Source organism: Hyperolius riggenbachi, chromosome 9 (assembly GCF_040937935.1).
Source record: "Hyperolius riggenbachi isolate aHypRig1 chromosome 9, aHypRig1.pri, whole genome shotgun sequence".
Lineage (NCBI taxonomy): Eukaryota > Metazoa > Chordata > Amphibia > Anura > Hyperoliidae > Hyperolius > Hyperolius riggenbachi.
In genome coordinates this window covers 225,308,264-225,326,059 of record NC_090654.1, presented here as the reverse complement: position 1 = coordinate 225,326,059, position 17,796 = coordinate 225,308,264, and the positions used below count along the sequence as shown (strand labels likewise).

Below are 17,796 nucleotides of genomic sequence, written 5' to 3'. Positions count from 1 at the left end.
CTTTTAATTAGCTTCCAAAGACATAACAATAAAAGTTGTTTAGGAGATACCTTTAATTACTAACTGTACAAGATTCCTTTGCAAGCTTTCGCAACTTTGAGTTTCTTCTTCAGCTTGCGAAAGTTTCTTCTTCAGGCATGTTTTAGAACTGGATCAGGACCATACAATCCCCTATAATAAAACCCCTGTGTCCCTGCGTCACATTGTCCCTGTGTAGCTGGACGGACCCGGACAGCAGTTGGGACTGGAGGACGGAGCCGTGTCCGCGGGCGGAAGGGTGACCGGTGGGTGTGTGCACGCCGCAAAGTTAAAAAAAAAAACAGACCTAGAGCCCCTTTTTAAATGGGCTTGGGTCTACTAGTAGTAATATAATGTATGGTTCTGATCCAGTTCTAAAACATGCCTGAAGAAGAAACTGTTTCACAAGCTTGCAAAGGAATCTTGTATAGTTAGCGATTAAAGGTATCACCTAAACAACTTTTGTTGTTATGTCTTTGGATTCTCTCCATGAGTAATACCGGACCACACGCAACTGTTTTAATTAGCTGTCCCTCATAGGGGCACACAATCTAATCCCTACCACAGTCATAAGTCCATCCTACTCTAGGGCCAATTTGGGGGGGAGCCAATTAAATTATCTGTATGTTTTGGGAGGAAACCGGAATGACGGGGAAACCCGTGCAGACATAGGGAGAACACACAAATTACATGCAGATAGTGTCCTGGCTGGGATTAGGGCCGGTTTAAGCGACAATGGGGCCCCAGGGCAAAATAAACCTGGGGGGCCCCCCTAACATATACCCCGGAACAAAAATCGGCATTAGGGGACCTTTTTTGCAGCTGGTATAGTCAGGGTGTGAAGTCCCAATCGGTCAGAGCTCCACATTCTGGCTATCCCAGCCTGCATGGGGGACAAGGGGTTTAAAAGTTTCAGGAGGGGGGACCCCACATAATTTTTTTTTTTTTAAATTCCCACACTCTAAACATAAAAAAAAATTGGGAAAATAGGAAAAAATGCCAGGGATCTTCATACAGCCATATTGCGGCTGTGTAGCGATCCCTGGCCAAAGTGCTGTGGCTGCGTATAGACCCCCTGGAAACCCCGTCAGGAAATTTATTGCGCTTTCGTTTGATGCATGTAAAATTACACTACCGATAGGTTTGCTACTAAAAGTTACATTTACTGCATTTAAAACTATACTTTTTTCCTTCTAAACTTTAAAATCGATTTTCTCAAAAACTATGAAGTCTTTTTGAAAAAGTGTTTTTTCCTCTTATTCCTAATGATCCCCCTAACATATCCTGCAAATTTATGGGTTCTAGCATTTAAGGTGGATTTGCTATTAACCATTAAAGTCGGCAGGTTTTTAAATGTGTTTTTTTTTTCCTTTGAAACTTTAAAATCGATTTTCTCAAAAACTATAAGGCCGATTTGAATTTTTTTTCCTCTTGTAGCCACTGGGGGCCCCTACAAGTTCTGGGGCCCTGGGGCAGCTGCCTCCTTTGCCTTAATGGTAGCGCCGGCCCTGGCTGGGATTTGAACCGGGACCCAGCGCTGCAAGGCAAAAGTGCTAACAACTATGCCACCATGCTGCCCAAATACCTTTGGTCTGATAAAACCTTATGAAATCAGCCCTTAGTTTTTCTAAAAAATAAAAAACCAAGCCTATACAGTATTTTTTCAGCTTAATTTGTATAAAATACCACAATGCCTAAAAGCATATAATAGCGATGCAGAGGACTATGAAGCTGAAGATTTATCCTCGAGGGCATAATGTTCTGGCTTATGTTTTCTTGCAGAACCTTCAAAGCAAAAGGTGTCTTAAGGAATACAAATGACCCAACCGAAGGCTTGAATTTATCCCTAAACAGCAGATCTTTCAAAAGCATTTTTCAGCATGGACACGCTCTTATTTCAAGCTAGGCTTTCCAGCTACATTTTCTCCGGCGCACGGTTTACACAGCGGCTCGTGGACTCCAGGTGTTTGAGGTTAAAAACTGTCGGACTTGCCAAGACAAACTGAAAAAAATGTATATGAGATTCAGAAAGGCTGTGAAATCAATTCTATATGTTGCTGCCAGTAACTATGCAGATAATGTAGCAGCTCAATTTATCCTATTGATATAAATGTTACCACTTCTATTTATTTTATTTGTACTACTATATGGGGAATAAGCCAAATCTCGCCATCGTTTCTGCTGGAAACCTTGGCCAGCTTTGCCGAGAGGAGAAATACTATAAATTACATCTGTGTCCCTACCTATTTTATTATAACCTCCTGCATAGATCTAGAACACACTGCAGTTTCTTCATAAATGGCTGAGAACTTCACTGAGGCTTTATATAAACAGTAAAAACTGAACGCAGCCAAGCAACTGTTACCAAATACAAGTTCAGCCCTATAAGGAGCTTGTGAAACTCACCAGCCTCGCAAGTATTAGGAATTTATATTACCTTTATGAAAGAAGGAAGAATGTCAGTCTAATTAAAATGCAGGATATTGTTTTACAACGAGGAGCTGTTGGAATCACTAAGGGTCTGGCTTAAAAAAAAAAAAAAAACTAAAGAAAAAAAAAACTAAACAAAAATGTTTCTCTTGCCAATAATTTGCTGTATATCCCCAATTTGTTTTCCATTAAAGCGGACCTGAACTCAGAACTTCCTCTCTGCTCTAAAAGATAAGCAGCAGCATAATAACCTCTAAAGAAAAACATGTCTTTGTTACAGCTGATACAAATCCTGCAATAAATCTGCAGTGTCAGCTTCCTGCTTTCATGGAAGCAGACAAAATCTGTGTTTGTAAATTAGCTGCTCCACCTGGCAGAGGAAATTCCTGAGCTGTCACAGCTAAGAGATTAAATTACAGTGGTGATTAGACACAGATGGAAGGGAATTCCTTCTCTCTAAATACAAACAGGGTACATTTCTTTATGTTTACTTTAAAGGAGAACTCCATGGAGTGTCAGTGATTTCGGTTTTGACTAGGAATAGCATTTGTGTTTTACGGCCCTTTTTAACTTTTAAAAAAAGTTGTCCTTCATAAGTCTAGTCAGCTGCAAAGTTTTAAAAACTCTCTCTAGTCAGCTGGCCGACTCAATGATTCGACTGTGTCTGGACATAACAGTTCAAACAGATTGTTTGCATTACAGTTTCAAGGACAAAAGGGTTATCTGGGAAGACAGAGGTAGTGCTTGAGGGAAGCCGCTTATCAGTCTTAACATAGCAGGGGGTATGAATAAACAGGCCATCTATCACACTCCAGATCAGGGCCGGATTTACCATAAGACACTGTAGGCACGGGCCTACAGGCACCTTTTGATGCAGGGGCGGCTCACTCCCCTCCCCTAGCGCCTCCCTCCTTCCCTGTGCAGAGTCCTAAGCAGAGCGTAAATGAGAGTTTAGTCACCTGGCTTTCGACATTCCAATGACAAGATCTCCCTTCAGTCGGGGCACCACTAGCTGGCTATCTAATGCTTAGGGACACACCTGTGGCTACCTATGACTGGTAGGGGAGAAGTCACAGCAGGGTCAGATAGCACAATTGCTGTGCGGTTCAGCGGGGGTTTGTGGGTTTCTGGAGGGCAAAGTTTACGATGCCACGACATCTGTGCCTATAGGCTCCTGTGATGTAAATCCGGGCCTGCTCCAGTTACGTTTGTATTATTTTCAGTAATTTTTCAAAGCATATTCCAAGCAAGGGAAAAACAATATTCAAGGATTAACTGCTATAGCTGATATACTTTTATTCAGCACATTCTGCCATTCCTCCTAAAAGTGAAAACATTTTTATCAAATTAAAGCTTGAACTGCATACAGACTTGCAATATCTGTCATGTGACATGACTGTTAGTGATAATTTTATAGGCAGATCTATTGCCTCCACCCCACTACTCTCTAAATTCACAAGGGCAGAGACCTCCTCCTAGTGTGTTTTATTCTGCTGTAATTTATCATATGAACATGGACCAGTACTGATGATGTATCAAACCACACAACTGTGCATGTATTTGTATTGCTGGATGTCCTGATTGTACAGTGTGTTGAACTTCTCATGTGTTTCCCAATATTTGTTTTATACTATGTACAGCACTACGGAAGATGTTGGCGCTATATAACCAGTTTGGCCTTTCTGGACGAGCTTTCTCGTCCAGAAAGGCACTGCTGCTTTCAATGCGTGGTGCGCGCGATCGGTGCGCGCGCACCCGCCGCCCGCCCCCCGATCAGTGAATGGGAATATAATTCCCATTCACCGATCTAACTTCCCCGCAGAAATACCGACGCTTTCTCTCCAGAGAGCGTGGTATTTCTGCCCCCAGGAAACAACTCCTCTGAATTTTGGTTCCTGGATGCGAGATCGTTCGCATCCAGGACTTTTCTCACTCAAATAGTAAACTGCACCCACATACATTTTTAATTAAAGAATTTGCTTATTTTACATGTAAAATAAGCAGTTTCCCTCCCACACCAAAAATTACCCGCATACATTTTTTATTAAAAAAAAAACCAACATAAATAGTTACCCAAGGGTCTAAACTTTTTAAATATACATGTCAAGAGAGTATGTTATTATATTATTTAAAATTATAAGCTTATAAATAGTGATGGACGCAAATTGAAAAAATGCACCTTTATTTCTAAATGAAATATCGGCACCATAAATTGTGATAGGGACATCGTTTAAATGGTGTAATTAACGGGACAGATGGGCAAATAAAATACATGGGTTTTAATTATGGTAGCGTATATTAATTTCAAACTATAATGGCCAAAAACTGAGAAATAATGAATTTTTTTCATTTCTTTCTTAAATTTCCTGTTAAAATGGATTTAGAAAAAAATAATTCTTAGCAAAATGTAGTACCCAAAGAAAGCCTAATTAGTGGCGGAAAAAACAAGATAAAGATCAATTCATTGTGATAAGTAGCAATAAAGTTATAGGCGAATGAATGGGAGGTGAACGTTGCTCGGATGCATGAGGTTTTCGGCACTGCGGTGCTGAACAGGATAAATAAAAATGATTGATGTGGAGACACTCTGCTCAGCTCCTTGCCCGGCAGCCTGTTCTGTTCTACGTTGAGCGGAGGGTATAGGATATGCAGGAGGCATCCTGCTGCAGGACCCTGAATGGAAGTTCCTGCATGGACAACAGAGGTCCCAGTTCTTCCATGATGGACCCCTTTTTTCAAAACTTGCCTCAGGCGGCAAAAAGTCTAGGGCCGGCCCTGCACGGCAACGCTGTACTGGGGACAGCTGTGTGACACGGCTGTCTCCCTGAGAGTGTGAGAAGCGATCCGCTGTCATAGGCAGAAAGCTATGTTGGTGGGCAGAAAAGGGGGGGGGGGGGGAATCACTTGTGTGCCGAGTTGTGATGCCCTGCAGCGAGGCCTTAAAGCTGCAGTGGTTTGTAATAAATGGCCAGGTGTTTAGGGGGGTTTAAGCACGTGGTCCTTAAGTGGTTAATACCGGACCTTAACCTACCCCATTAACCTCCCTGGCGGTTTATTAAAATCCGCCAGGGGACAGCAAATATGTTTTTTTAATTTTTTTTTTTTCATGCTCAGCGGCATCCCCCCAGCCCCTCCCAAAACGGGATCTCTTGTAGGGATGACGTCATCGGGGAATCCGATCCACCCCACAGCGCTGCCTGGCACTGATTGGCCAGGCAGCGCACGGGGTCTCGCCTGGGGGGGCCCTGCATCGCGGCGGGCAGCGGCGATCGGGTGAGACACGCAGCAAGCAAAGTGCTTGCTGCGTGTTTTAAAAAAAAATTATTCAAATCGGCCCAGCGGGGCCTGAGCGGCGACCTCCGGCGGTAATGGACGTAACAATGCGTCCATACTGCTAAGGAGGTTAAGAAAAAAACACTTTCTGACACATACCCATAATTTCTCCCCAACATTAACTCCTTTCCGATGAAAAAGACTCTTCCTGGCTCTATAACCGTAACTTGCCCTTTAACCTCCTTAGCGGTAACCCCGAGCCGCGGAGGATATCACAGCCCCTGGTGGGGCGATTCCTGTCCTGTAAATTGCTGTACGCGCAGCCAGCACTTTGCTAGCTGCGCATCTAGCTCGATCGCCGCCGCTCTGCAGCGATCATCCGCACGCAGCGGCGGAAGAGGCCCCCCCCCCCGCCAGAGCCCTGCGCAGCCCGGACCAATCAGTCCCGGGCAGCGCAAAGGGCTGGATCGGATGGGTCTGACGTCAGGACGTCGGCTGACGTCCATGACGTCATTCCGATCGTCGCCATGGCGACAGGAGAAGCCAAACGTTCTATACGTGATCTCCTGTTTACTTTTGTGGCCAGCGGCGATCGGACTAGAGGGACACATGCGCCCTCTAGTGGTGTTTTATGTAGCTACTACTCAGGTAGCTACATGAAACAAAAACAAAAAATTTAAAAAAAAAGTGCAATGCAGCCTCCTTGGCGGAAAAATTGAACCGCCAAGGAGGTTAATATTAATTCCTACCTAACTTTGTTATTGTTAACATCTTCTTTCATATACGGTAACTCTTTGTATCTACTCTATGCCTAACTCTAAGGGCTGGAACCCACAGGAGCGCTTTTGGCAGCGTTTTGGCAGCACTGCGATACGCTAGCAGTTTGCCAAAACGCTGGGCTAATGTTAATGGATGGGGCAACTTCCACAGGAGCGTTTGCGTTTCTCAGAAACGCAAACGCAGGACGTGCAGCATTTTGGGAGCGTTAGCGATTCAATGTAAAGTATTGAACCGCTAGCGGAAACGCTTAGCAAAACCTAAACTGAGCGGTTTTGCTAGCGTTTTGCGGTTTAGCACACTGTAACAAAATGAAAAATAATTCACAGGACCAATCAGGATCAAAACGCAAAACGCAAAACGCTAGGCACCCGCTGGGGAAAAAAATACAATGTTGCAAAACACGACCCAAAACGCGCATGAATCCGCTTGCAAACCGCTCAGACAAAACGCTAGCGGTTGCGTTTTGCATTTGCGGTTTTCAGTGGGTTCCAGGCCTAAAGCCTCGTACACATGCTAGATTGGACTTGAGAATCCAGCATTTGTACAGGGATGCCTCAAGGGCCCCTCCGTATCCCAGCTGCAGGAAGGTGCTCCATCATGTACCATTGCCCCTCCTTCCATCACCATGAAGACTGTACATCCTGCTTGGCTATTCTTAAGCAACGCATCTGTACAACTATCGTTCCCCAAAGTGTGGACTGCAGGATCCGGTTCGAACCTAATTAGCAACATGTATTGGAGGTGTTTGATCACTATAAAGAGGAGCTGTCAGCCATACTATCTCATAAAAAAACACCTCTATAAGTAGATAAATACTTGCTCTACTTACATTACACATGTATTGCACTGTCCACATTTTGATTTTAGTGATTTTTCTATAGTAAAAAAAAGAGAAAATCCTTCTTAGGATTTTCCATTTTGTCTGTATCTATCTTAAAGCCAATCCTGACATAATTTCCTCCCTTACTCTGTCTGTGTATCATTGCCCACCCCCTCCCAGTCTTCAGACGCTCTCACCCAGGTCTGCAGTAGAAAGTGCATTGAGAAATATTGGCCAATCAGAGAGGAACAGAGGTGTGGGAGAGGGAGGGGGAAACATGAGGGAAAGAGGCTTCAGCCAATCAGGCTGCATTAGTTAAGTCTGAGGGGAACGTAAAGAAGAAAAAAGGATAAACCCAGCAGGCCCTGCAACTTCCTTTGTGCCGCAGATGTGCCAAATAAGAGAGAGGGAAACTGGGGAATGATGTTTTATGGAGAAGAAAGTGATTTTTAACTTTTGAATTGCTTGGTTACCATCCTTATTACTCGTTTACCAGATAAAAATAAAGAATTGAATTTTTGATTTTATGCCCGACAGTTACTCTTTAACCAATACTCATTTTCTTAACCTATTTAAACTTCAGCAACAGGTGCCCAGTCCTGCACTTATATGCTTCTGATATAGTAAACTACTTGCCAAGGTCACTTGAAGTTTATTTTATGGGATTTAACTGTACCTGCAGCTATTGCTCAGTTATTTGTGGATACATAATCTGCAAACCACAGCAGTGAGAAATATAAACTGAATAGGGTAGAGTCAACTTGCAATAAAAAAACCCACCGCAATGTGGCTTATTAAGGCCGCATGATGTTCAATGCCACACAGACAGATTCTGCAATGTTACCAACACCAACATAGTGTAAGGGTCAACAAATGTAATATAATTCCAAAATTTTAGTTGACCAATTCCAGATAATAGACATGTCTTTAACCACTTGACCACTACAGGTTATGTACCACTTTATGGACGAGAGAAATTTTTACATTTCAGCACTCCTCCTGTTTATTCACCAATAACTTTATCACTAGTTATCACACCTAAATGTTCTATACACTTTATTTTTGACACCAATTGGGCTTTTTGTAGGTTATCCTTTTTTTTTTTTTTTTTTTTTTTTTTAGTAATTACAGGTTTGTTTGTTTTTTTTTTTTTCTATGTATTTTAAAGGAAAAAATGAGGAACGAAAATGAAAAAATTCACTTTTTCTCCATTTTCAACCCCTATAGTTTTAAAACAATGTTGCTTCTTGGAACATGTTAGGGCATTTCCTAACACTTGCATGTCCAGTGCCATTGTTCCCTTTGGTGCAAAAAAGGCGTTTGATGCAGTTAATTGGACATGGACCACTAAGGTCTGAAAAAAATGGGCTTTCAGGGGGCATTCCTCACCATGTTCTCTTTCATATATAAGAAACCGCAGGCCCGAATATTTAAACCAGGGTATTTATCCTAAACTTGTATACTACAATGTAGAACCAGACAAGGGTGTCCCCTATCCCCACTGCTGTTTAATATCGCACTAGAGCCCCTGGAAAGAACACCATATAAGGAATTAGGGAGTTCAGATAGGGCATATGAAAATAGACCAGACTTTATTCTATTCGCAGACGACCTATTGTTATTCTTATCAGAACCACAGACAGAGTTGCCTAACGACTTAACAACCATACAAGAGGTGGGGCAGCATTCAGGTGTTAAAATGAATGCCAATAAAAGTGAAATTCTGCCTTTGTCCAAGCTGGCTGACCTCCAGGGTTTTGGATAATTAGGGCTTAAATTAGCAAAAGAAAAAATTAGGTATTTGGGAATAGATATAGGTAGAGATCCAAGCTCCTTGTTTATATTCTCGCAATGTTTCGCCGTTAATCAAAACGGTTATTGAGGAGCTGCAGGGCTGGAGTAACATTCCATTAGAGGTAGCCAGAAGATCTGCCCTTCTCAAAATGATCAGCTTCGGTAGACTGCTCTACCCGATGCAGGTGTTTGCCGTTACTATGGAAGCATTCTAATGTGGAGACTCTAAATAGGGCTTTCACTAAGTTTATTTGGTGTAATAAGCGAGCACGTATTAAGTTGAGCAGACTGCAACTCCCAAAGGAGATGGGAGGCCTAGCTATCCCAAACATAAGAAGATACAATCTAGCATGTGTCTTTTGACATGTCCGAGACTGGATTGCAGGCACGGAGGAATTTTCTAACACAGCCTTGGAATGTCATGTTGCAGAACCCCTAGATCTCACAGGGTTGCTTCACGCAAATTGGGGAACCTTACCCATACGGCTGAAACATAGCTTCATTTATAGGGTCATGCTCATAGCCTGGAGGCAAGTGCGGAAATTGTTTGGTCTACCATGGCGGATTTCAAAGTATGTCTCCTTTGAAGGCAACCCAGGGTTTCAACCGGGTCTGATGAAGGCAAATTACCTAAGATGGACGGATAAAGGTATTACCAAAGTGGGAAACCTACTAGATCTGAGGTTGCATAAATGGTGTGAGAAAACGCGGAAAAGCCGCCGCATATGCCAAGAGCAAGGCGGCTGACTCCGCGTCCAAAGCGGCGGTTTGCACGCATAGACACGCGTCTGGTAGTATGGTGGAATGCGGAAAAGCCGCCGCATGTCCTGACAGCAAAGCGGCTGTTTCCGCGTCCAACGCGGCGGTTTGCATGCAGCAGCATGCGCTTGGTGTGGCTGGGTCTGTTAGTGCACATAGGCAGATGGAGAGCTACACGCGTGCGGGCCTGAACTCAGGACCTTTATACCAGCAGGGGAAGTGTCAGCTGATCAGGAAGATCAGCTGATTCCTGCAGGACTCATGATTGGCTGAATGACTCGGGCGGGGCGGCAGAGTCCAGCAACTATATATTCTGCTGCTTGTCAGTTGCTGGTTGTCTGCCATTGCTAACACTTGCGTGAAGGCACTCAGACCTTAGCTAGACCCGACAGTGTGCCAGAACCGGCTGGAGCTGGGAATCCACACTGAGTCAGATTCTTGATAGCTTAAAGTACTAATTGAATTGTATTATTTGTTAGACCAGTTCCAGGGTGTTGAGATCAAGGCCCTCACATCCAAGACAAGGGAACTGTATTATCATTTATGTTATACTCCAGACTAGTTCCAGGGTGTTGATGATCACGGAACTCACACCCAAGACTAGGGAATTGTATTATCATTTATGTTCTGCTCCAGACTAGTTCCAGGGTGTTGTGAATATGGACCTCACACCCCAGACTAGGATTGTATTATTACTGTGTTACGTTAGCCCAGTTCAGGGCAAAACCTTACATATTAGCAGCAGGGCTTCCTGCAACCCAGCCTTGGTCCCTCGCTCAGGGGTCCACAGGCTACAGGAATATCACCCACCGCTCAGGGGTGAATTCCTCAGGAGTATAGGCCGCCAGCTCCACTGGTGGTCTTTACTCAGAGTTGTTACTGTTGCACCAAACACTTACACTCTCTCCGGTGTCTAGAGGTTAGACATATCTGATTATTGACGATTCCACAGATCCTCAATAATCGGGTATATCTGTATTCTTGGGGATACTGCGGATCGCCAAGGATCAGATTCTCTCTCTGGTTGCTGACACCAATCGTTACAAATGGTTAACCTTTGCTGAGGTGGTCAGGAAATATGGTGTTCCAAAGGCAGACTTTCTGTCATATGGACAGGTTAGATCCTATGTGGGGACACAATAACGGGAGATATCCACTATGGCTAACATCCTTACCTTTAACCTCCTTATCGGTAATCCCGAGTCAGGCTCGGGACAGAAAGCTGCAGCTCAGAGCAAGAACCCCGAGCTGCATCCATGGGAGGTGTGTAATGTGCAGATCTATTTAGCAGTATAATTTTTAGGGTCTAAAAGCTTGTCGGAGATACAAAAGGAGCTAGTGGGTTTAGGGGCGCAAAAGCTGGCTATAAGGAACATGACAAGTCGGAATAAACATTTTGTGGTACCAAATCTAGAGCTTAGAATATTAGAGGGTAATAATTGGGTTAGATAATTGATCATCAGTGAAAAATGGAGAGAATCCCACCTGCTCATGATTTTCCAGGCTATATATGCTTCTAATATAAAGTATTGGGTACCCAGACCAGGATATGTAGACTTCTGTCCAAAATGTAAACCTTAGTGTAACGATAGGTGTCAGCACACAGAGAGAATCTGATTATTGGTGATCTGCAGTATCACCAAGAATACAGATTATACCTGATTATTGATAATCTGCAGAATCACCGATAATCTAAGTATAACTAACCTCTGGACACCTTTATAATGTGAGTGTTTGGTGCAACAGTAAAGACTCTGAGTAAGACCACCCGAGGAGCAGGTGGTCTTTGGCAGTATGGGCGATACTGCCTTCTGAGAAGTGCAAAAACCTTCCAGCAGCCTGAGACCTCCAAAGGGGTGGAGTCCCAGGCTGAAATTAGGAAAGACCAGTGAGTGAGTGACACCTGAAAGGTGGATGTCACTAGCAGGTCTGGAGACTATCTCTTAAGGAGAGAGATAGCTCTCAAGGTATACTATACCAGCCAATGGGGTCGCAAGGTGCAGAGACAGCAGGAAGCGCGAGATTATGTACATGGAGGAGCGCTCCTGCTGTGACTCTCTGGGTGGCCAATCATTGCTCTTGCTTTGATCTCCCCGGGCATCCGATCGCCGCTAATCCGCACACCCCCGGGCATGACATCGCTCCCTCTCATCAGCGGAACTCCGTGCAGCCCCGATCAGCTGGAAGCATCTTGCACTGCAGGCTCGCTCTGTATCACACAGCAGCTGATCTGCTCTCCCCGTGCATGGGATCACTGCCTGTCATCAGATGTTCTCTGTGTGCTCCTCATCGGCCCCGATCACTAGAAAAACGTCGCTGCAGGCACATCATCAGTATGCACTGTCGAACTCACCGATCCACTGCATTCTGTGAGGAAGGGTATGTACGGTGGTTTGTTTTACTCTGGGAGAGTACACTTTTTCAAAACTGTGATTGTTTAATAATTCAGCTCTTTTTCTTGGGGTAGTGGGTAACTACTAATCACACTGTCCCACAGCAAAATGTGGATGGGTTTTCCATAGAACATGTCCTTCCATGCAGATCAGGGTGGCTCCCATACTCTCATACTAGTGTGCTTTAGCAGGACTCTATATGCTAATTAATGAGTGGTATGAATGGACTTGGTACTGGTGGTATGAGTGTAGGCAGGAGTTATCTGCTACACAACTCATTTGTGTTGCTTCTCTCAGCACCACAAAAGTAAACATTTGCGCTAACAAGTGTTGAAGCAAAGAAAAGCGAGTAGGGGGTTGGGAGGGGAAGTCTCAGGAGCTGCTACATTTCCTATCCTCGGCTTATATGCGAGTCAGTCATTTTTCCTGGTTTCTGGGGTAAATGTTGGGGGGTCGGCTTATATGCGAGTCGGCTTATATGCGAGTATATACGGTATCTATGTTTACCTTTGCCAATCGTGGAAAAATGTATCTTTTTGTAAGTCAAAACCCACACATTTTATTTGCTTGTTCATCCCGGTTATCACAACACTGAAATTATGTTTCTAGTACAATGTTTGGTGACAATATATTATTTTGAAATTAAAGCGTATTTTTTTTAATTTTGTGTTTTGGTTTCCTCATTGTATTCTACAGTATAAGTAATTACAATCCCTAATTTGCAAAATAACAATAATATACCATCATGACATACATATGTAAAAAGCTAAGTCTCTAATGTAACAATTTATGTACTGTATATTCTGGCATACTACTTTTTAACCCAGGAAAATCTTCTCAAAAGTCAGGGGTCGTCTTAAATGCCGGGTGTCATCTTATAGGGCTGGTGCTGAAACTTCTGAGCCGGACTGGAGAATCTGTGGTTGCCGCATACAGTAGGGGGAAGTAAAAAAAATGTGGCGTCCGCATCCCTGGCCTGCCGTATGCGGCGACTGTATGAAAGCAGCAAGGGCGGTGCTGTACAAGTATGGTAGAAGAAAAGCCACTCACCAGGATTCCTGGAAAGAAGGGACTTAACGCGGTCCCAATGAGGAGGTGAGGGGGTACCTCACTGGGAAAGCTTTGTATACAACAACCAGCCAATCACCAGTAAGGTACATCGCTTGCCGTGATTGGCTGGTTGTTGTATACTGGGTACTACATACAGTACAGCACCAGTATCTGTACCTGTTTATACAGTATAGCACCAGTACATAGAGTACAGTATACAAATGTCCAAGAGTCAAGAGGGATAGTCTTGGGTGAGTATATCCCAAAAAAAATATTTTAACTTTAAAAGTTGGGGGGTCATCTTATATGCCGGAATATACGGTATTCTCTTTTAAATTCCGTCACTTTGGCATTTTGGTAACTATAGGGGCGAGGGAATGACAGAAACATTTTTTCACTAGATGCCGCATTCCTGCATAGAAAGCTGAATCACAGCCTTCTATGCAAAAAGAAAGTGAAACATAGCTTCTTTTTTTTTTTTTTTTTCTACACCAACAATGAATGATCTCTGCTGTTCATTCATTGTCAATCAGGCTCTTTGGTTGGCTTTGGGAACATCTTTTCCCATTCACCAATCTCTGCTGTAATGGCTGGCGATGGGGGAGAGCGCAAGCTCATGCAAAGACGAGTATCTACTTAAGATGAAGACCTGCAGGCCATTGATCTACTTCCCCAGATTCATTAAGTCGTTAAAGTGAACCTATAATTGTTTTGTTTACTAAGCACTTATAAGTCAATGGTAACGTATCTGACACAGAGGGGAACAATGTCAATTTAAAAAAAAAAAAATCCTACTTGGTTCTGCTTCTGCTCTGCTTCCATCTTATCATTGTCACTAATACAAAATTAGCCATAGCCTTGTGGCCTGCTGCTGACTGATGCCTATTTCACAACCAACACGATCACTTACCCACCCTCTCAGGTTCAGAGAAGGGGCGTGACACTCCTGGCTGTTCCTTTGCATGACATGTGTGAGTGATAACAATATTGACTACATGGCACAAGGGGGACCACACAGCGGCCCTTTCACCCGTATGTTGCCATTTGTACTAGGGAACTTAAGAAGCCCACAAAAAAAATAATAAATAAAATAGGTGGCCACCCTTTAAAGTTTCAGATTTACAGACTGCTTTAAGCACAAGACACAATTCACTTTTTCACCTGAGTTTTCTCCTAGGAGATAATTTTTCATTTTCAATTTAAAATACATTTCCAGCACTTTTCAACTAAAAAAGTACCAAAATGTAATTAAAAGGGGACTAATAAAATTATTTTGGGCATTTTCTTGCTTTCTGGTGGCTTAAAAGGCATTTTATTGACAAGTTTAAAAATGTCAACTTGGAGAATACTAAGGAGGAAAAGTGAATTGCATATGGGCCAATGTTACAAAGGAGGGATAGAGGCATTTCATTGGCATGTACAGTATTATAAGGGTATTGAAAATAAGCTGTCCAACCTTGCAGCTCTCTGTCCTTAAAGGGATCTTCTGCATCTGTATTTTTCCACCTTGCATCACTTTCACACACTGGAGTTTCATATCTACATTGGAATACAACACAAGAGAATCAGAGGTTGTGTCCTGCCCGTATTTTCTGTGGAAGCTGGAAGATCACGCACCGAGTAGATGTTCCTGGTAAAGGGCGTCCCGTGTCTACTAGAACACACCAGCAGTAGCCTGTGGATTGGTGACACTGCACTGGCTTGTACAGTCCTCCTGGAGCACACTCTGGAATCACAATTCCCTCTCGTGGATTATCTCGTGCCTCCTCAAGGGCACTCTGCCTCTCTTGGTCACAAGAGTTCACTTTCTCTACAGGGAGAGAGCAGAGAAGTTGATCAGTAATACACAGACACAGCTAGTAAATTGACATTGTGCAATTTCCCTCCCTTCCTCATTAGGACCTTCATGGGGAAGCAAGTGAATAGACTGCATGTTAAGTTTGGCACCACTATTCTCCTAATGCAAACTACTGGCTAAATGTCGCTTTGGTCACCAGTCACTTTGTCAGTAACTAGCTAAGGTACATCAATTGGCTGCTGGGTTCGACTATAGTATGGCTTCTATGATCATGACCTGCTCATCTCTCCCTCTCTGCCAACAAAAGGACCTGAATTCTCACACACTGGCAAGCCAAGTCTTGCCAGCTATGAAGATAACTAAAGTGTTGTTGAAGACATACATAAAAGTCATTGGAGTTGATTCACTATAACAAATAGCTTGCCTTATCAGAGTTAACATGCCTTATTAGCATTAACACGCCTTATCACAGTATCATAGCAAGCTCTACGAACTTATGCCTGCTAATTGGCAATGACAAGAGCTCCACTCGTCCTGCCCTGAGCCCCTGCGGGTCCAATCACTTTAAAGGACATTATCCACGCACTTTGAGTGGCCCAATAGGCTGCCTGTCACTTGACAGGAAACTTGACAGGTAGCCTATTGGGCCAATCAAAGTGTGGGGATAATGTCCTTCAAAGGGACTGGACCCGCAGGGGCTCAGGATAGGACGAGTGGAGCTCTCGTCATTGCAAATTAGCAGGCATAAGTTTGTAGCGATCTCTATGCTACTCTGATAAGGTGTGCTAACTCTGATAAGGCATGTTCACTCTGATAAGGCATGCTAACTCTAATAAGGCACGCTACTTGTTATAGTGAATCAACCCCATTGTTTGTCTGTTTGTGACCATGTGTGACTTCTGCTTCCTGTTTGAATTAAATAATATAGAACATTAGTTCATGGTGAGTTGAGGGAACTGGAACCAATAATTCCTCATCCACATATCCCTAGATTTTCATTTCTTGTCCCAACTAAAGCCTAAAAGCCTCAAACTTAAAGCCTAAAAGCCTCAAACTGTATGCAGGATGGAGTAATTAGGTATGTAGATTTAAATGATAACTGCATCCACAGCGTACAGCAATCCAAAATGCTCCTTCTAGCCTAATGAGTCTCAGCCCCAAGATACCAGCTCCCACCTGGCCTGCACCTACTGGCATTGGGGATTATGTGTTCTGAATAAAAGGAGCCAATCCTTTTAGACAGGAAAAAGGAACTGAACCAACTGAATTGGAATGGAATGGAAATGGATCTGTTTACCAGATAAGTTCTATCGTGAACCAGCCCTAATTGTGTTTTTGTGGGGAAGAGAACGCGCACAAATATAGACAAGTGTGACCCCTCCCTCAAACATTGCTAAACAGCACAACTGCCAAGTAAACAGTACATTTTTAATAAGACATCAGTAATGGCACCTTCCTTATTGCTTCAGGATGCCTTTAAGGTTATATTTATGCTATAAAGCTGAACTTGTGCCAGTACAGTTGGCAACGATGGCACAGAGAAGTGCTCTGTATGACTTCAGCTGCTGTCCTTAAATTAATTCCTAGTTTTCTTAACTGAACTGTGATAGAAGTCTTAACTATTAACACCATCTGATTCAAAAAGGAAGCTCTGTACTACTAAATGACCAGATGCTCTGGTTAATGGCGAGCCTTAGAGAAAGCTTTCCGCTCCTGGAGAGCTGAACCAATGCACCTGCATTTTTTCAGATGGAGAAAGACCCTCCTCTGTTATCTTTGTAAATTAGCTCCCATTTCAGCTGCCAGACTGACTGTGTGTCCTGCCACTGAATGATCAGAGAAGGGTGTTTGTGCGCAGGCTACGAATGAGAATATTAGCACTGTACCTGGGACAGCATTGCTCGACATCACCCCTACGCTTTGCCTTTCGGTATACAAACAGCTCTACAGTTCAGCATGGGTTTGGCTGCATGACAGCAAAGAATATCCCCAAAAAGCCTTGTCTTGGCCCTATCCCGTAAACTGACTGCCAATCCAAGTCTTGGCGTCATTATTGTAACTGGAGAAAGCTTCTGCAGCTTAGACACAATGAATTAGTTATGAGACCAAGGGAACACATTCACAGTGACATGTCCCCTCATCCATAAAAGGAGCATGCAGGTGAATTATGAGACGACAAAGTTGCTTGGATGGAATCCAGGTGAAGTCCAAGCCAACTTACACACATTACTCTAACGGTATGGCAGTACGGTATACTTGTGTTCTATACAATCAGTATATTTAGCTATGACAGCGCAGGTCTATTCATACGAAAACACAACCCTCACTATGCAAGGAACACTACTGAGCTGCCCAGAAAGCTGGGCCTGTACAAATATTTTTTGTTTTCCACTTTATCTAATGTAAATATTAACATGTTAATAGGGCTTTACTTTGTCCGTGAGAAATTGGTAGCTGGTCTAATTGCAAAGCCTAATGTGTTCTGTTTGTTATTTTTAACTTGCTAAATGTGATGGTGTCACTGCCTACATGTGCACAGACGTGAAAAGCAGACACTGGGCCTCCTGATTTATTATCCCCCTGCGAGGCAGCAATGTTCCACGATTGGAGAAATACACTGATCACAGGTATAAAAATGCCACACATAGCATCTACCCCATTCACAGGGTGATTACTGTCTA

The 17,796-nt window shown here is 43.4% G+C and overlaps 2 protein-coding genes across 17 annotated transcripts in view; one reads left to right on the top strand and one right to left on the bottom strand.

The window, feature by feature from the left end:
• SMOC1 (SPARC related modular calcium binding 1) overlaps positions 1–17,796 on the bottom strand; it is a 418,437-nt gene that overhangs the window by 38,640 nt on the left and 362,001 nt on the right. For all 12 annotated transcript variants that reach the window (XM_068254051.1, XM_068254050.1, XM_068254055.1 and 9 more), the window contains 2 exons: positions 14,935–15,127; positions 14,774–14,856 (listed from right to left, as the gene is read on the bottom strand). In XM_068254051.1, coding sequence (XP_068110152.1) covers positions 14,774–14,856; positions 14,935–15,127 — 276 coding nt within the window. The remainder of the gene's footprint in view (positions 1–14,773; positions 14,857–14,934; positions 15,128–17,796) is intronic.
• The window catches only part of LOC137532982 (son of sevenless homolog 2-like), a 199,955-nt gene that overhangs the window by 86,976 nt on the left and 95,183 nt on the right, over positions 1–17,796 (top strand). The gene's annotated exons all lie outside the window — the stretch shown is intronic.